An 18,530-nucleotide genomic window follows, 5' to 3' on the forward strand; every position below is an offset into this window, starting at 1 on the left:
CGACGGGTCGGAAAAGGAATCATAGAACATGAGACTTGCAGGTAACCCTTCCTCCCCAACTCATGGCAAGGGGATGTGGGATATGGTGCGTCATGCTTCTCAACAAGACTACAAGATTATTGTTGGAGGATTCAAAATTTTCCGCTCCAATAAATAAGTGTGCAGAAATCATTTTCCGAAAGAAGAGAGACCAATGGATGGTTGTCATACAAAGCAAGCAATATACGGCTAAGCTGTTCGTATTCGGAGGTACTGTTTTATACTAATTTTCATACAATGTACTATTAACTTAACAGTCCACACCTGAAAAAGCAAGAGAAGATTATTGATTACAATGATAAATGGCTCAGCTTTATTCATCTAAAGAAACAAATGGCTCAGCGTTTATCGAATTTCTTCTCGACAACCCCCTTATGGATGTAGATGTTCACAGGAACTTCGAATACGGAATACCTCAAAGTAGATGGCTCTGCTTGAGGATCATTGCGGCATTGTGTAACAGATCTACAGAGCAAGTTTTAGGTCAAAGAAGATACATAGAGAGGCTCTGGCTCCACTTTTCTCCTGATCCTGGTTAAACATAAAACCATGCACATTCTTTAGAATAATTCAGTTCAGACTTCAGCGGTAGGCGATGCTCAGGGAGATGATAAGTTAGAATCCTAGACACCACACGAGCCCTATGGTGTTTCTCTAATTAACAAACAAAATAAAGCTCAGTGATTCTACAACGCAACCAGAAAAGATGTAGAGTTTACAAGTAATTCCTACGCCGAAGGGTAAAGCTCAGTGATTCTACAACGCAAGATGTAATTACCAATTATCTTTTGACCATTTGCAGCCATCGGTATCCACCACATGCAAGCTGTACGCATGCCTTGATTTCGAGGACTGATTCTCGAAGCTGCAGTTCAAACATTTGACAGAAAAACAGGCAAAAATAGGCTCTTTAGACCACCCAACTATGGATAAAAATTTAAAGGATCACCATGAATAACAACTAAAGACCCAGCTTATTTGAACTGACCTTTGATGAATAAGATCACCGTGAATAACAACTAAAGACCCAGCTTTCACTTCGATGGGAATAAAATCTTTTTGATCATACACAGGGGAAGGCCGATCAAAGGTCACACCGTCTTCTCCTCTAATGAACCGTCGTACAAGCCCATCTGTAAAACAACATAAAGACCAATTACAAGAAAGTATTACTAGACCGAACCAAACAATTTCAAAGCCTTTCCAGCTCGTATGCAGAAAATTAAAATAGGCAAAGATGTATTTTAGGGAAGAAATAGTAAAGAAGAGGTGGAGGAGGAGAATATTACTCTTTTGAGATCCAGGAATAGCCCATAGGCAGCCATTCGTTATTGTTGCATCTTCTAAAGCCAGCCACAACCCTGTGCAAGTTGGTGGATCGGTATAAAGAAATGAATTATCCTGATGTGGCACTACCTCACCTCCGATTCCTGGTTGCTGCCAACAATATTCTTACAGATTAGTTTGTACATACTTAAAGAAAAACATACCAGTGTAGACATATTAACATAACCAATCTCTCGAACACAATTATATTCGAAACTATGACAACTTAAAATCATGCAATCAAGGTTTAGCAGGGGCTTATTTGCCTTCAAATGATAATATTGCTAATTTCACCGTTTCGTAGAAACAAGTGATATTGCATTGTAGACCTAGTCCCAATAAGATAAAAAATAAAAAAACTTGCTCAAAGCGGGGTGAGGCAGGAATGCCGATTAAGTCTTACCCCTTTCCTTTCCCTGATTATGTTTGTGCATATCTGTGTAAAAACTTTTGAACGCATATTTTTCAATGCATATGTTTTCATATAAGTGTATAGAAATGTCGATAAGTGTCCCCGATCTGCAACCACGAATACCAGTATACATATACAAGCCTCCATACCAATCTAAATTGTATATAGTCATTCTAAATGCATTGTGCCTAATGTTTGTAGGGTTCTTTCGACCAATTAGCCTTATTGTCAGAAAACAACCCTTTCATCCAAATGGACTTAAGTCTTTATCAATATAAAAATTATAAAAGCCGAAGAACAAAGCATTAAACACAAGAGAAGATGTAATACCTTGAAAATGTACATAGACTGAATGACAATGGGCCTTTTGTAACCCAAGGAGGAGAACAAGCCTGAAATTTTCTCAGAATACGTGATCCTTTTAAATACTGGATCGAGCTCATGTAACGCTGCACCAACAGACCACATGATTTACAATCTTAGTTCGAGTTAAAAACACAAAGACAAAAACTACAATCCATTTCTACAACTTCTACGATAAGGAGAAAACTAAAGGGGTTTGTGAAAGCGGTTCAGAGCTTACCATGGCCAACTTTGTTAATCGAAAGTTCCTTCGGCTGTTGCAGTTCTCCATCACTCCCAAAGGCTTTCTCTGCCAAAATTAAAACATTTTAAGCTGTGCTAACTGAGTGTTCAATTTCATTATTTGGAACCAAGTTACTTAAAAATTCAATTTTTTTTTTAACAAAGAAAGGAAAAACAACATACAAACAGGAATCAAAGTAAATGGTTTCGAGGTTATCGAACACTGAAACATAAATTATACCTTCGAAGAAAAACGAAATGTTGTCGACGCTATCATAGAAGTAATTATCAGTAGTCTGTTGCTGTAAAATATAATTAAAAAGGGAAGATATAATTACAGAGAAACATATACAAATAACTAAAAATTATGAAAAAAAAACATTAAATTAACTAATTAATTATAATTTAAATTTTTAAAAAAAAAAAAAAAAAAAAAAAAAAAGAAGAGAAACCTGGTTCTTGGTGGAGAAAATAGAGGCGGTGGAAGAGCAGTCAAAGTCTTGGAGCAATTGGTCCATTCTGCTCCTCATGGCCTCGATGTCCTCCGCGCTCGCAAACGATTCCATGACAAGATAACCTGCGTAACCACAAAACATTAACAACAATTCCCCAAGTCAAAACCCAAAGCTAACAAGTGTTTGCGTTGTCTTAGGATAATACGAGGTAATTAGGAGCTTAATTAATTAAGGTTTTGGTTTGGTTTGGTTACCTTGGGAGTGGAAGGTCTGGAGCTGGTCAGGACTGAGATTTCCGACGATTCCCATGGCGTCTGAGACTGAGAGGGGCCAGCAAACAGGTCGTCAAACGTTGGAAGCTTTTAGAGGCGTTTCGGAGCTGACCGACCGTAATGTCCTCCGGTCCTCTGCGCTGTGATCTTTTATATCTATAAAAACGTGCAATCTTGGATTCTATATAAATTCTCGCGGGGTTGTCAAATTTACTCTTCCGATAAGATCGAAGGAAAAAGGAAATACTTTTCTTTTTTTTTTTTTTGGTAAATATCTCATCTTTTGTCAAAAAAAATATCAGACAAAGTTTGACGCGAAAAACTGGAAAGATGGTATCTTCAAATCAATCACGCAATATAATGTAGAAAAAAAAAAAAAATCAAGAACTCAATAATTTTATCGTGGAATATGATAATATTGTGTTGACAGTTTCTTATAATTTTACCAACAAAGAATACAAATTCAAGTAATTTATAATTAAGAGTATCTCCAGTGGGGTTTTACCATTTTTTTTTTCTTACGAATGTTAACATTAGTAAATTAAATTATTAGTTATTAAAAAAAAAAAAAGATCTGTTATTTCCATCACTGTAGTAAATCGCCATATACCAAATTGGGTTTACCGTTGACCCTCACCAATTTTGGGTCAGGCGAGCAAAATAAATCCTTACCAACGGAAAAACTGGATCAAATCACGTTCTGCCGTCTGAAAGTGGTGTGATGGAGAAAATCTCCACATTTCCGTGATCCGTATCCCATTCCCATAAAACGCTTATTGAAACAACACCGATGGATAAGTCAATTACGCATTGTCATATATTTTAACTTTTCTACTGGCCCGTTGCAGATTGGTCATGACCGGAAACGCAAGTCCAAAGAATACACAAGTAAAGAAAGAAAACAGAGCACTAGCTCTGGCCAGAAGAAAAGAAAACGAAACACGCTGCAATTTCAAAAAATTTGAAGCCAAACTAAATACATTGAAGCTCCCTATATCACAAAAATTAATGTATATACTGATGAGTACGTATCCTGGGAGCGACAGTAACGACACTAAAACTTCTACGGAAGGGGATAGAGATCAGGCAAAGATACATGTATGAAACGCCGAAAGAACACAGTAAAAAAAGAATCAAAATCAAATCGAATACCCTGATCTTGGATAAATGTACAAAAATTATCCAACCTGACCCTATTTGCACTTGCAGATCAAACTCTAACTAATCTACATGCATGGCCAAACCAGGGTGTGAAAGGAATGTGATCTGTCAGTGCACAGCTTGTCAAATACAGCAGCTGCAGATATGAAACAATGCTCCGTCAAACACCGGGAAACTCTTGTGATGAAAGGATTGGTGTCTCGCTACCTTGTCTTCTGACATCATATACAAAATTATCCAACTTCTTCACCGTACAATCCCGGGTAAGTAATTAGGCAAATGTGACCTCCAACAAATTCCTTGTATCTCCCAAAATTGGTGTATGCCTCTACACGTCAGGACGGAGGGGGAAAAAAATGAAAGAATAGCAACACAAAAGGAGAGGTCAGCAGTAAGGTGTGCTCACGTGATCACAAGCATCTTCAAGCAAAATCATGTAGCTGATGCTGCTCTTGAACCTTCTGTCTTGTTTGTGCGGCACATACAATCAGGGCATGGGAAGGAATATATCGAGTCATTTGGCCTCTTGAGCTCAAAGCCCTTTGAATCACTATGGGTCCTCATGCCCAGCAGGTGACGCTTGAAGGTCTTCCATCTGAGGAATGAACAACAAAACCAAGAAACGTTACTTCTGTGTATGTTGAAGAATGTTAATAGTGAGAAACGATTTTTCAATATTAATGTCACCATTGTTGATGACGACTCATTTCATTCTAATTAGTCACTAAAAACTTCGCACAAACAGCCAACTATGAACACTTTGGTAACCCTACTGAAGTCCAACATCATAGGTACATATAGAAATTAAGGAAAATTGAAGTTAAACATTCATCACAAAGTTTACTTTGGTGTCCGAGACATTTTTGTTCATATAACTCAAACGCATGAGTCCATAATGTATTTTCATCTATTCTTAATTGACTGCTACAGCCAGAACCATAACATCACTTCTCATTTCCTGCCTACTGCCGCAACACCCATAAAAGAAAGGCCCTGACACAAATATCAGCAATTGTAGCCAAACTTCTAGCTATTTCAATACATATGAAGATGCGTTTTTAATGAAACTAAACTAGAGTGACCTAAACAGAAACTAAACTAGCAGCAAAAGTCATGCATACATACCCAATTTTTGGATTATCAAAGAGTAATGCTAGCTTCCGCTTGTCGGGCCTGATAGTCTTTGAGTGTCCACCATACAAGTATCTTCTGTGTCCGATCAAGAAATGGGGAAAGTTCCCCCCTTGAGTTGTCACAAATACCTCACTATGAAGACAAACAGTGTAATCTATTGCAGCCATCCTGGAAGAATAATTCTAGTAGCAGTAACTCAAAGTCAGAACAATGGTATTATACCAGACTGCAGAGAGGGTAGAACAAAACAGAATAAAACTATTTGGACCTTGAATGGAGCAAGCTCTTCATCTGACGCTAGCATCTCTTTTGTCTGCAAATTAGGAAACATTTCCAGTAATGGGGCCATTGTCTTCTCAGCATTATATATCTTTCCCGATGCCAAATATATAAATGTGTTCTTATCAAAACCCATTCCCCTAAGCATCAAGCCAACCTGATTAGGTGACATAGAAAAAGAAATAATAAACTAGTCATATCAAGAAATACAAAAGAAACTTAAAAAGTCATAAAATCTTTCCGAAGTAAATAATAAACTCGACAAAACAAAAGAAAAAAAACAGTTGCTAGGGAACCCCAGCTGGCAGATGGCATCATGGCACAATGGCATAGGCTGCCTTGCAATGCAGGTGCCTCCTATTCTGGGTTCCAATAGAAGAATGACACAATGGATAAGGGAGGGATAACCATCTCCTATGTTGCTCAACTCGAATATGAAATTTACATGCTCAATTGGAATTAATGCAGAACTTTTTTGCCGTTTGTCAATAAGAAGTTCAGTTTGTAATTAAACATGCCATCAAGAACTACCCAAAAGCAAAAGTTATACCTCTAAGGGAGTGAGGGGGCATTTTCCATTAATCCTGATTGCTCCAGGACGTATAACCCTGCCAGGTTTGGTAAATTTCCCTCTCCAACCTCTTTCCCTTGCTGCTTTCATATCTTCATTTTCTTGCTCTCCACCATCGAAAACACAGCAAGAGAATGCAACCATGTCCTGCAAATAGGATAGCAGTTGTTCCACTTGAGAAAGAAATATAATATCTTCTTCATGAGGTGATAAAAAAGTCAATTACAATGCCACACTTCTAGTTGATCAAGACAAACCTCCTCAAACCGAAGATGAACAGAAATATATTTTCCACCATAATTTGTGCTGCGCTCTTTCATTCTTGCAACCAAAGCTTCTCCCAAAGATAGTATAGGACTTGAAAACTTTAAAGCTTCATAATTTGCCAAGCATCTTAGCCGTTGGACAGCAGGAGGAGAATCAAATGATAATCGATTTGCAAAAGGAGAAATCCGTATAACCCTGTTTCATCCACAAATGTAATCATCATTAAGCATCATTTTATAAAAGCATTGCTTGAATCTTGCCACACCCATTGACAAAATTGATGATGGATGAATATGTCCGATCATAAAAAAAGATACGGAAATAAAAGCATCCCTAGAATATGCAATCGATATAACGAAGTGTATAACAATCCATATTAGTTCAATGCCGAGAACAAAAACTTTTTAAGTATAGTTACTGGATCTCATTAAAAATAGTAATAAAACAACATACAAATAATGAATCAATGATTGATGGCCACTAATAAAGTTAAGATCAAGAACACAAGTTTATTGCGCCTCAACCCCGGAAACCTCATCTGCCAAGCAGAATTTTGATTGATAGAAAACACATAGCCAAAAGTGTCCAACCCAAGAACATCAGATTCAGAGGGGCTGGTAGGTCGAGGTTGAAATTTAAAACCTCTACCTGCACACAAACTATCTAATTTGATGCAAAGTTACCATTTTAGCACAATATTTAGCAGGACGACAAATGCGAAAGTAACTTTAAATAACTAAAGGCAACTAAAGATTTAAGATTTTCTGACTCACTTTTCTTCAAGTAGCTTTGGGAGAACAGCTTCCTTATAATACACAATGGGTGACCATGCTTTTATTCTGAAGTTGTAAACATTGGTCATATTGTGGTCAAAGCGTTCCATTAAATATTCAGGAATCTTGTTAACCACGCGGACATCATTTTCCAACATACTGATGAAATGATCTTCGTCATAAATATCCCTGAATTTACTGGACAATAGTAAGAAGAAGAAAATCAGAGTCTAGTTATATGAGAATGAAGTACCAAATACTATATTCGTACCTATTCAACAGAAACCTCCTAATAAAAACTATGAGGTGATAAGCAAGGTGCAGCACTATAAACAGAACATCTGTAACGCAGTGTTCCTGCCAGCCCAAAAGGAAGAAAAAAAAAGTTGTATTGCACCTTATGTCAGTTTATTCCTTCTATCTTATCATGTATCTTTACACTTTTATCCCCCCCTCCAGTTTTCTTTTGAGCTGAAGTGCTAACCTGAGTCGAGATGTATAGGCAACAAACTGAAAACACACATTGTTTCTTGTGAACCTCATATTCTTTTCCCTTTTTTAATAGGATTATGTACCTCATAATTTGGTTGCAAATTTCAATATACTGAGAAAGTTAATAAACATGGATATTCATGGTTAAGCATTCTGATCCTACAAACACAACCAAAAAAGAGATAAGTGCTGACAAACCTTGGATCTCTCCAGATGCTATGAAAGTGAAAATTGGGAATTACAAGTGTTGCATTAAGATAGCCTGCAACAGCAACTGCATTGCATATCTAGAAAGCATCAACAACAACCATGCAGCATGAAGTCAAGAAAGTTGTTACAAGAATGATCTTCCGTATGCAATGGGCAAAGCACAAGCTTAAACAAGAAAAGAAACGCTCAACAAGATGAGGAGTCAAACTTACTGAAGTCCTCTGCTGATTTAGACCACCATTTGCCTCAATGTATATATAACCATTTGACTCAGCCAAACCTACAAGCATAAATTCATTACAAGTTCAGAACTTATAGGAAGATGGAAAGAAACATATAATGCCAAAATAAAACGTAAAGACAACAAATTTTAATGCTACAGTAGGGAAAAATATCAGAAAGGAAGGCTGTGAACGCATAGAAATTCAAAAAGTGTACCAGCAGCTATCAATGTATAAAATTGCAAGAACTAGTTGAGGTAACTCATACCTCCAGAGGATTTGTTTACACACGGTCTCCACTCGCCGCTTCTATAGGAATGTTTCCATACAGTTGAAATCTACAAAGAATCTGATTGGGTCAGTAAGTAGCATTACATATGAGGAACCTACTCCCTAGAATTCTAAGTCATAAGCGCATCGAGAGAATCCAAGATCTCTAAGAATATTTAAAAAGATCGATAAGAAATACTTCTTCGTAGCCCACTTCTACACAGTGCTTCCCATGTAACAGGGGCAGTATCTCGAAGTTTTTCTATTCCCGGCATTTTCTCCTGATGGTGATTTACTTATTTGTTGTATGACCCAAAGGTTAAGATGACTAAATAGCACGAAATGCAATCGTAATAAGTTCAATTTCAGCATAGTTCACCGGAGGATTGCAGTAACTAGCTTGATTATCTATGGCAACTTAGAAGATTGACTGTTCAAATCCATAGTCCATTTACACAGGATTTCAAATCCCTAGGCTAAATAATAAGCAGTGTGGCGGATTAAGTACTAATCACTAAGCAATTTGGCCCGCCCAGCAATCCTATATCCAATGTAATCAATGATTTAAATTTCCTCATTAAATAATTATGTAGAATAATAAACAAAACAGCAGATTCAATGAAATTCGAATTCATGTATTCTGAATAAGATCTCAAACCGTAAATCAGGAAGGAAGGAAGAGATGAACGCACCGCATCGGCGGAGGAGTTATCGGCATCCATTTCGGGGCGGAGCTTGGCGTAGAGTTGGGGGCTGCGGTAGACGGAGCCGGGGGCGAGACGACGTGAGATGACGGGAACGACCTCGAAAGAGACGGAGCCCATGTAGAGGAGCATGCCGGAGATGTAGAGGAGAGGGGCGAATAGGAAGAAGCCCTGGCGGCGGATTAAAACGGAGAGGAGGTTCCAGACGATGCGCTGGATTAGGGTCCGACCCGGCTGGTTGAACCGACCACCCGCTTTGGAGCGGCCGTGTCGGAACCGGGGCGAGCGGAGCGGCGAAGTCGGCGGCGATGGGCTGTTGTGTCCGCTACTCGGTAGCCGGTTGTATGGGTGCATTGGGATTTCTGTGCTGCTCTCTCTCTCTCTCTGCTACGTCATGTGGCCTTCTCTCTTTCTCTGGCTGTGTGTTTCTCGTGAATTGGGTTTTCTGAGAAAATGTTGAGAAAAAGTGCACGGAAAAAAAAAATTTGAGAGAGAAAGAAGAGAGAGAGGGGTTTGTGTTGTATTGATTTGAACAAAGAAAGAGTTCGGCGTGCACGTGCTTTCTCCTCTCAGGGATTTTTACTTCTTCAAAATATTTTTAATTTTTCTGATTTGAGTGAGTTCATTCCCAAAAATGGTGACATTGTGACATTGTATTAATTTTTTTTTCTTTAAAAAAAAAAAAAAAATCTGATGGCTTTTTCATAGCAGTTCACATTTTCGGGAAGAGGAAAACCCACAAAAGCATTTCAGTCTTCCTTTAACTACGATCGTGCGATTCATCAGCGCAAGAAATCGAATTACGTCATAACATGTCTAAGACTTATAATTCATTCATGACCACTGAACGACCCCATAGTGAATAATGACATTGTTTTATTGAATTAGAACTCTACAATAACGGTACACATGATCAGTCAAAGCTGCCGTTTGGTAGCTTTAAGTTGCAAGGAGCCTTGAATTTTGGAATATTTTCTTATTTTATTTGGATGTTACCATTCTCAGTGACAACTAACAACGACGGGCACGCTTCCTTTTGTTTTTAAACAAATTGGCTGTATTTGTATCACTTTTCGTCCATGATTCATTCATGTTTGGCAACCATGTGAACACTGCAATTAAATTTTTATTTATTAGTGTGAAGATCAGTGGTGGTTTTTATTTTAAATCTCGACTTGCAGTTAGTTCAAAACATGTTCATCATGTGGCCGAGCGAAGCGCACCCGTGTGAAGCAGCCTACCATTATGCTCTTGATTCCATCGTCTCTCCCTTTTCGAGGAATGGCTGCAATCACAAGCAAGTGCTTGAAGCAGGTGTTTTAGGAGATGGTCTAAAAATGGGTCTGGTCTAGAAAGAAAAGAGAACTCTTAACAAGTCGGACCGAAAAAAATGATTCTATGGCTGCATAATTGTCTTAGTTCTTTATTTTATTTATATTTTTTTTTATTGAAATTGTAGCATTTTAGCTCGACAAGATTTTAGGTCATTTTCCTTCGTAATTAGTTTGCATTGATGAGAATGAACGTCGTAAACCAAGTATTTAAGTTATCTATAGTCGATATATGTCATACACTTGAACATGGAAAACTTCGCTTGCATCAGGATCCAACTCATAGAGTTGGGGAATACAAAATCATCATGGACCCCACTAAATCATCTTCATCGCCAGCTTTCGATTTCCAACACGGAAGTTACGGTCCCAAATGTACGTACGTTGTTCAACCACAACACATGGCAACTGGAAAGTGACCTCTACGCACGCTTGCACGTCAATGTTACAATCTAAGAAGAGTGCATAACAATTTTTAGTTAATTTTAATACATGACCGGGTAAAATCTAGTTTGGTGCAAAAGGCAGGTGCACTATTCTGACAAACTGACCTAATTTATAACCACGACATTAGAAGTGTTTTAGTATATTCGCTACTATTTGGTACAAGGTCACATTAAACTTGCCCAAAAGATTTGTATTTTAGCTTCGAAAACAAAACAATAATAGGCTCGTTTTAAGCCTATTAGAAGTACTTTTAAACAACTTAAAACATTTTTAGAGAAAATATCTTTGGATTTCAAAACCAATTCAAATTATTCTTGCAAAAAGCACCAATTAATACTTCTTGCCGGAAGCACTTCAAATGCTCTTCCAAAATTAACTTAACATTTTTACTAAGAATTGGTTTCACAAATATCTTCTTCAAAAGCGCATTTAATCATTTAAAAGCACTTTCCAAACAAGCTCATAAAATCTATCACAATGACTAGAAGCTTAAAAACGCACTAATGTCCCACTTATTACACAAAGAAAGTAGGTTCCACGTTTCAATCAACACAACTCATAGAGAAATTCCACAAGACAAACCATCTTCATCGGCATAAAGTCTGCTAATAAAAATTTGAAAGCTACTGCTCTCACTTGCGACTGTCAACAAACAGGCCGCGGACACCGCGGATTCAGCACCACTGTCTAAACTGGACCACTGTGGGAAGATTTGGTCGCATGGTTATTGCCAAAATAAACCCACAAATTGCGAGCTAAGACATGGTGTTTGCATCAAAAATCTGCTTCATGATACCTTATTGGAAAATACTGTTCCACATTCCAACTCACACAACCACATGATTTGATGATTTCGATTGTGACTGGAAACACCACAAGTGACCACAAACGCAAACACGTTTAAAATGAAACTCAAGAACCCATTAACTTCAAACTCGGATTCTTTCAGTCATTCGTTTCACATGCAACGAAGATTGACATAACTAAATCATACCGTTTCTAGGTAACAAAACAATACATTTTTAGTGTCTGGAATGGATTGATAACACCCTGTATTCAACGCATGATTTGAAACGAAAAATCAGTCACTTCTACCCTAAGAATTGTCCAATACAACCCAATCCAAGGCACCAATCAAGCCACAATGTACACCATATGAAATGCATTATAAACTGGAAATGCAAGCTTAATGAACAGATGCTGACACATTTGCCTAAGAAACTGATCGAATTCGAGCAAAGAAAGCAAGGAAAAGGCTAACTACTATGAAATCCATATCCAATCGCTACTTTTGGTTATGTTTGGCAACACACAACCAACTTTTGCAACAAAGACAATGTGAAACGATCCGTGTTTGGAAGCAATAGCAAGTTCACTAATATCCAACAAAGATGATATAAATTGTCTCTACCATTTCAAAACGAAATTTAGCTCATAATTTCCAGTGACGAAAACCCAATCCAAACAGAAGATGGAAAAATAAATAGATCCAAATTAGTTCATTAAAAGGAAAACTAACATCCCATTAGAACTTCCCTATCCACTGTTTCATCAGCTACATCTGACCCTCAAGTTTTCCGATGACTCAATCGTGGAGAGTGCCCAAGATGTCTTCGTCCCTGTATAAATGGAACCTGCAAAACAGCCAACCAACCAAAAACCCAAACAAAAAATCATAAATCTCAGAACCCTAATTCACTAAATTACACAAACAGGGCAGAAATTAGCACAAGAGACGTACTCTTTGTCACCAAGCTTCACTTGGGTGCCGCCATACTCGGGCAAAAGAACTGTATCGCCTTCCTTCACGGCCACCGGAATCAGATTCCCGGCCTTGTCCTTGGCTCCTGGTCCCACAGCAACCACCTTCCCTGAGTTTAGCTGCGCCGATTGGACCAATCAAAACCGTTAAAATTCAAATCAAGATAAAACCCTAAACCCTAAATACATTTATACCAAGCAAGAAGATGATATCATGAAATTTACTTTGGTGGAGGACTCGGGGAGGAGAATGCCGGCGGTGGTTTTGGAGGGCGGGATGATTTTCTCGATCAGGACGCGGTTGAGAGTTGGAATCAAACGCCTCGCCATTTGGGTGTCTGTTTCTGAAAACAGTGGAGCTACTGGCTTAGGGTTTTGGGGGAAGAGGACGATTGCTGATGGTTTAAAATGTGAGGGTTTGGAGAGGAGGGGACTGCTTGTTGATCAAGTTCGAGGGATAGTGGAAGGTTCTAGGTCTTAGGGTTTTTGGGGTTTTAGGCGCTCGGTGCTGTGGGTCTGGGTCTGATATTGGAGCTCGGGCCTTTGTTTAGTTATGTAAATAATCCAATGCTTAGGCCTTTTTTGGTAATGAACATAGCCCAATACTTTTAGGCCTTGTTCGTACTTTTGAGTTTGGTTGATTAAAATCTTAGATGGAGATCTGAGCCTTGTTTCAGTGTTTGACCAAAACATAATGTTAAGGAAATCAAATTTTTAAACAAAATTCAGGTTCATGAGTTCGAGTTACTTTGGAATTTAGGGTTTTGTCCGAGTCATCCGTAAGCCCACAAACAAAAGTTAAGACCCATGTTCATTTTAATTGGATAAGTAGGGTCCAGTCCGACTCACCAAACAAGCCCCTATATGTTACCGAAACGGAACCCATAAAATTTGATACGTGTCTCTTATATTTTGGTTGTATCCAACAAAAGTATCGGATTTGTATATATTTATTACAATCATCATCTCAGCAGTCAGATAGTTATTGTATTAATACATAATATTCACATAAATTATAATTAATCGTTAGATGATTATTATATTAAATACATGTAAGTATTGTGGCCAATTCTCATTGCCTCGTTCTTAAACTGAACGTTTAAGTTATAGGTATGTGATCGGGTTTGCCCTCCCCATCCTTATCCTCGCATAATCTCATTCCCATTCTCCGTTCCATTCACCATCCGAAATTCCCCATTAAAAACCCGTTTGGGAATCGAAGAACATATAACTATAAGCATTACGTGGAAGAGTCGATCATGGTGCCTTTATTAGAAAGCAATGTGAGGAACTTTTGAGTCTATTCCTTGGAAAAAGATACCTCAATTAGGCTTGACAAGCAACTAAAGTTGATCAACATTATCATGCACAGCAGCACAAGTCATGACAACCTGACGACCTGACCGACACAAGAATTCCAGGCCACACCTAATGCTCATGGTCACTTCGATCAATCCAGCAAAAAGTACTTCATGCATGTAAACTTTTCCACCACTTATTTGTTTTGTGCCAAAACAAAAAAATATATAAAGGACCATAAACTTTATGACTATATAATGGTTGACGTACATTAGGTCCCCATAAGCATTCTGCAATCCCATTGGTCATTGGCCATGCCACCTCCATGCATACGTGATAGGGTTCGGCGGTTCCCACTGAAAGGGAAGGAGCACATATATTTGCTTTTTAGGACGATCCCATCTTTCCAGAAAATTTGATCGATGCTTTGTTATCTTGCAAAGACATGCAACTTTTTTTCAGCGTGTGGATCGGAGTGTGGTGCTTATGATTTTCATGCAGATCCTTAGCTGTATTTATTGTTCTCCACCCCGATCAGAATGTTTGGGATGAGTTGCGTGTACAGTTTGTATTTATATTGTTCAAAGGGGATATGGATGAACATGAACCATTCAACATTGCTTTAAGGAAATAGAAAGCCGAACCCACCATTGCCACAGAGAGCTGGACATGATACGCTACCTAAAATTTAGGGTTTTAAACAGTCAAAGCACTCTAGCAAAGATAAGACCCAACTTAACACGACTTCATCACAAGCAATGTCATTCATAACCTTTCAAAAGCAAATTTAAGTGGAACTTGTTAGATGTCCGTATTTTCCATTTTATATTTAAGTTGCACTTATGGTCCATTATAAAATGGCAACAACTACAACAACAAAGTCTTATCTTACTAATTGGGGTTCATTGTATAAATCTTAGAATGTCATTGTGCTCAATTTTCCGTCAAGTCTTCCGTTAGTTTCAAGTACCATATCTTTTCTTAGAATCTGTTTCCAAGTCTTTCCTATCCGTTTTGCCCTGAGCCTCTATCTCATAATCACATCATCTAACCGAAGCATTTATAGGTCTTTGGTTCATATGTCCAAATCACCTTACCTGATTTTCTCTTATTGTATCTTTTTTTTTGGTAAAATTCTCTTATCGTATCTTCAATTGCGGTCACTCCTACTTTACCTTGGATATCCTTATTCTTAATCATGTCCTTTCTCGTATGCCCACACATCTAATGAAGTATTTTCATCTTCACTACCTCATTTTTTGCACATGTTGATGCTTGACCGCTCAACATTATGTCTGGCCTTTTGACGTCTTATAAAATTTTATCTTGAGCTTTAGTGGCATACCTCGGTCACAACACCCGATGCACTCTTTCACTTCATTCATCCAACTTGTATTATATAGCTGAGATCTCCAAGTCCCTTCTTTTGCAAGATATATCTAATATAGCGAAAGTGCTCACTCTTTGGTACTTCCTGAACTCCAATTAATCCTCACCTCTACCATTTTGACCCCCATCCTTGCTGAACTTGCACTCCATATACTCTGTATTGGACATACTTAAGCAAAGGCCTTTAGATTTTTAAGCTTCGCATTTACTCTCTTATCATGCGTTTCATCTATCAACATTATACCATCTGTGAAAAGTATACATTAAGGAATATAATCTTGAATATATCCTGTTATAACAGGATAAGAAGAAACTTTATAGGTATCGACGAGTTTAGGTTTTATGCGCTTGTTATCCGCGTTTAGGGTTTTGGATTCTCCAGCTGGAATTGGATTAAACTGTGTCCTTATGACAAATACGTAATCAAACTAATCATCATCCACTGTAATGACTTGTGAGGTCATTCACTTTCAATTGTACGTGTTCCAATAACTTAGGTGACTCGTGGTTTCTGAAGCTTCTTATGGCTAATAATGCTAGGGTTGGCTAAGAACTGGCTTAGCACAAGATCACCGAAGGGCATTGAATAATATGGTGGGAGAACCATATGGTGTGTTTGATGAACTAAAGCATGATCATGATTTCCTGATTGAAATTTTTTTTGCGTGGAATCCACTCGGTTTCCATGTTGATCCATCTCCTTCAATGGTTTGACTGATGATGTGAGAATCCTGCAATACATCAATTTATGACATCAACGGCTTAATTTATCAGTTGAGTGTACGTTGAAGAATTTTAAAAAAATTAATGAATGAATATGAGACACTGAAAAGACAACATATCTAATGCAAGACTCCAAACTTAAATACAAGACGACAAACATATTGTAATGATCAACTAATTTAGCATGCACCTAAAATTTTCCTCGTTTAAGAAAGGAAAAATTAGAATTTTATCCCAAAGCCAATATATAGGTATGCCACCTTCACACCACTATGTGCTGCTTTATTACAAGAGAGATTTTTCAACGTGTCGAGAATACGGTCGATACATTAAATGATATGATACAAGTGGATAAATACATAAAAAATACATTTCGAACCACTTATATTATGACACTTAGTATACCGAACCGTAATTCTGACTCACTAAAATATTTCTCTTATCATAAGATCCTGCACTTTCTTTTAAGGTGTATGTGGGTCCTCTCTCATGTACCGGAATCCACCTTTTGCACCACTTTGAAAGTGATTTTTTTTTTTTTTTTTTTTGGAGAACACTTTGAAAGTGATTAGTCAAATAAGAAAAGTAAAACAATCTGAATATCAAGTGGACGTGCCGGAGTGGTTATCGGGCATGACTAGAAATCATGTGGGCTCTGCCCGCGCAGGTTCGAATCCTGCCGTCCACGTTTTATTTTCTTTATTGTCGTTTTTAATTTATTTTTTTTTTGTTGGTGTCTTTAGTAAGAATTCCTTCATTCCCTCTCAAATTATTTTTCTCTACAACAGTTTTAAAATTGTTGTTTTAATTAAATGTTCTCCAAAACGTGATGTTAAGGATTTATTCCATACCCATTTATTTTTTTTTTTTTTTCAAATGGAGGGTATTTGGATGTTGCCACTGATTTTTTAACTATATATCTATTTTGTGTCGTTGATTTTCTTATATTGTTTTACCTTTCACACATCTCTTTTTCTCTTTCACACATCTCTTTTCATTTTCGGCCGTTAAATCAATGAATTAAAAATGATCAAATAACATAAATTAACAGGAGGTGTGTGAGAAGTAAAAAAGAATGTGAATTCATATAAAACGATATCTTACTAACATATTAAACATTGTCGTTATTCATATAAGTCAAATCTGACTTTATCATCTATGAGTAGCTTACAAATAACCTAAAACGAACAATCCAACTTTGGGGTTAGTACTCGACCGGTACTGATTAAGAACATTAATAGAGGGGAGACCCATGGAAAAGCTAGGTTTGCTAGTTCAGAATCCATCTCCACTTTATGTCGTACATTCACTTACCATTTTTTTTGCCAAGTCGTCTTTAGATATAATGATTCAAAGTTTTAGGCCATGATGAAAAAGTAGGGTTTCAATGTTTAAGGAAAAATCCAACATTATTCTCTGAGTTTAGTGCCACTTGAATCTCCCATAAATATTCGAAGGGTCCTACTTTTCTCTTTCAACTAAACCCTAATTTGCAAAGGTGTCTTTGGTATTCGGAATATTTCAGTGGTCGGGCTGCCTTTGTTCATTGGCATTTTCGTAGCCCCATAACCTGTAAAAACGGAAGTTAATTAATTAAAAATTATGAGGTAAATGTTGAGCTAATTTTTCAAGCCATACATATAACTACGGGTTCTGAGCCGAAGCTTGCTTCAACCCTAAATTTTGGAATTTTCTATTTTTGGTTCAGAAATTTATTTGATTGGATATTTTTGATATTTCTAAAACCTTAACTTTTCTTTTTTTTGTTTCTTCATATAATCTAATTGTTTTAGATTTTTGGGTTTTGTTAGATTTCGTATTTTTAATGCCTTAATGGTATAGTACTTCCTGGTTTTCTTTGGAAGCAACAAGGTTTTGATGATTCTTTATTTCTCTAGGGTTTGATTATCTGGACGTTTCCCTGTATCTAGTTTCAGAGTAGGAAAACTAATTAATCTGCCTCTTTATCGACAAGATATAGAGGATGATTCCTGAGTTGGAAATAGTTCCTCGTATTTTAATGGAGAATTCAACAACTGCCTAAGCAGATTGTAGATTACTAGCATTGGAAGGCGAATTGCATCCAACCTGAGGAGGATGAATTTTGGTATGTGTTTCTAGAACCCTACTTTTTTCTGATAATTGTCCCGTGTTTTAACTAATTAATATTTTTTATTTTTTTTTTAATTTAGATTTTAGATTGGTATTGTTGTTGGGAATTCGTTTATACTTTTCGGGAGAGAGAGTCTTTTGAGATTCGTAAATATTGAAAGAAATGAAGAAAGTATTTTCTTTTAGGGTTGTTGGAAAATCTTAATAAACCAGATTAAGTCTGGATAATAGCTAGGGAATTATTAGTTGGTGCTCCTGTCAATGTTTCTTCTTGGTTAAATGAACTAAACTTTCGGG

At 37.3% G+C, this 18,530-nt stretch overlaps 3 protein-coding genes and 1 non-coding gene across 4 annotated transcripts; 1 reads left to right on the top strand and 3 right to left on the bottom strand.

The window, feature by feature from the left end:
• Window positions 1–186: 186 nt before the first annotated feature.
• LOC137731351 (phytanoyl-CoA dioxygenase-like) lies at window positions 187–3,311 on the bottom strand. Its single transcript, XM_068470455.1, has 9 exons — window positions 3,072–3,311; window positions 2,815–2,939; window positions 2,604–2,664; window positions 2,361–2,429; window positions 2,108–2,226; window positions 1,329–1,476; window positions 1,028–1,172; window positions 818–904; window positions 187–570 (listed from the first exon to the last, which is right to left on the bottom strand). Exons 1-9 carry the CDS (start codon window positions 3,124–3,126, stop codon window positions 519–521), a joined length of 861 nt encoding a protein of 286 aa, XP_068326556.1. The 5' UTR covers window positions 3,127–3,311; the 3' UTR covers window positions 187–518.
• Window positions 3,312–4,015: 704 nt separating this feature from the next.
• Window positions 4,016–9,681, bottom strand: LOC137731457 (protein ESMERALDA 1-like). Its single transcript, XM_068470565.1, has 10 exons — window positions 9,160–9,681; window positions 8,466–8,535; window positions 8,189–8,256; window positions 7,965–8,053; window positions 7,275–7,472; window positions 6,492–6,696; window positions 6,214–6,381; window positions 5,653–5,820; window positions 5,376–5,566; window positions 4,016–4,845 (listed from the first exon to the last, which is right to left on the bottom strand). The coding sequence occupies exons 1-10, from the start codon at window positions 9,523–9,525 to the stop codon at window positions 4,683–4,685; spliced, it is 1,686 nt and encodes a 561-aa protein (XP_068326666.1). The 5' UTR covers window positions 9,526–9,681; the 3' UTR covers window positions 4,016–4,682.
• Window positions 9,682–12,286: 2,605 nt separating this feature from the next.
• On the bottom strand, window positions 12,287–13,178 carry LOC137732016 (10 kDa chaperonin, mitochondrial-like). Its single transcript, XM_068471298.1, has 3 exons — window positions 12,936–13,178; window positions 12,691–12,830; window positions 12,287–12,583 (listed from the first exon to the last, which is right to left on the bottom strand). Exons 1-3 carry the CDS (start codon window positions 13,038–13,040, stop codon window positions 12,535–12,537), a joined length of 294 nt encoding a protein of 97 aa, XP_068327399.1. The 5' UTR covers window positions 13,041–13,178; the 3' UTR covers window positions 12,287–12,534.
• A 3,549-nt stretch (window positions 13,179–16,727) lies between these two features.
• TRNAS-AGA (transfer RNA serine (anticodon AGA)) lies at window positions 16,728–16,809 on the top strand. Its single transcript has one exon. It is a non-coding gene; the product is annotated as a tRNA-Ser (tRNA).
• The last annotated feature ends 1,721 nt before the right edge of the window (window positions 16,810–18,530 follow it).

The sequence above is a fragment of the Pyrus communis genome, chromosome 4, assembly GCF_963583255.1.
Source record: "Pyrus communis chromosome 4, drPyrComm1.1, whole genome shotgun sequence".
NCBI classification, from domain to species: Eukaryota; Viridiplantae; Streptophyta; class Magnoliopsida; order Rosales; family Rosaceae; genus Pyrus; species Pyrus communis.

Excerpts from the sequence above, each read along its gene's own strand:
- LOC137731351 (XM_068470455.1), bottom strand. The coding sequence starts at position 3,126 with ATGGGAATCGTCGGAAATCTCAGTCCTGACCAGCTCCAGACCTTCCAC. Across the intron at positions 2,665-2,814 it reads TTTTCTCCACCAAGAACCAG|CAACAGACTACTGATAATTA; the intron begins GTTTCTCTTCTT and ends TATATTTTACAG. Across the intron at positions 2,430-2,603 it reads CATTTCGTTTTTCTTCGAAG|AGAAAGCCTTTGGGAGTGAT; the intron begins GTATAATTTATG and ends TAATTTTGGCAG.
- LOC137731457 (XM_068470565.1), bottom strand. The coding sequence starts at position 9,525 with ATGCACCCATACAACCGGCTACCGAGTAGCGGACACAACAGCCCATCG. Across the intron at positions 8,536-9,159 it reads ATAACTCCTCCGCCGATGCG|ATTTCAACTGTATGGAAACA; the intron begins GTGCGTTCATCT and ends GATTCTTTGTAG. Across the intron at positions 6,382-6,491 it reads TTCATCTTCGGTTTGAGGAG|GACATGGTTGCATTCTCTTG; the intron begins GTTTGTCTTGAT and ends TCCTATTTGCAG.
- LOC137732016 (XM_068471298.1), bottom strand. The coding sequence starts at position 13,040 with ATGGCGAGGCGTTTGATTCCAACTCTCAACCGCGTCCTGATCGAGAAA. Across the intron at positions 12,831-12,935 it reads TCCCCGAGTCCTCCACCAAA|CTAAACTCAGGGAAGGTGGT; the intron begins GTAAATTTCATG and ends CAATCGGCGCAG. Across the intron at positions 12,584-12,690 it reads GTGAAGCTTGGTGACAAAGA|GTTCCATTTATACAGGGACG; the intron begins GTACGTCTCTTG and ends GCTGTTTTGCAG.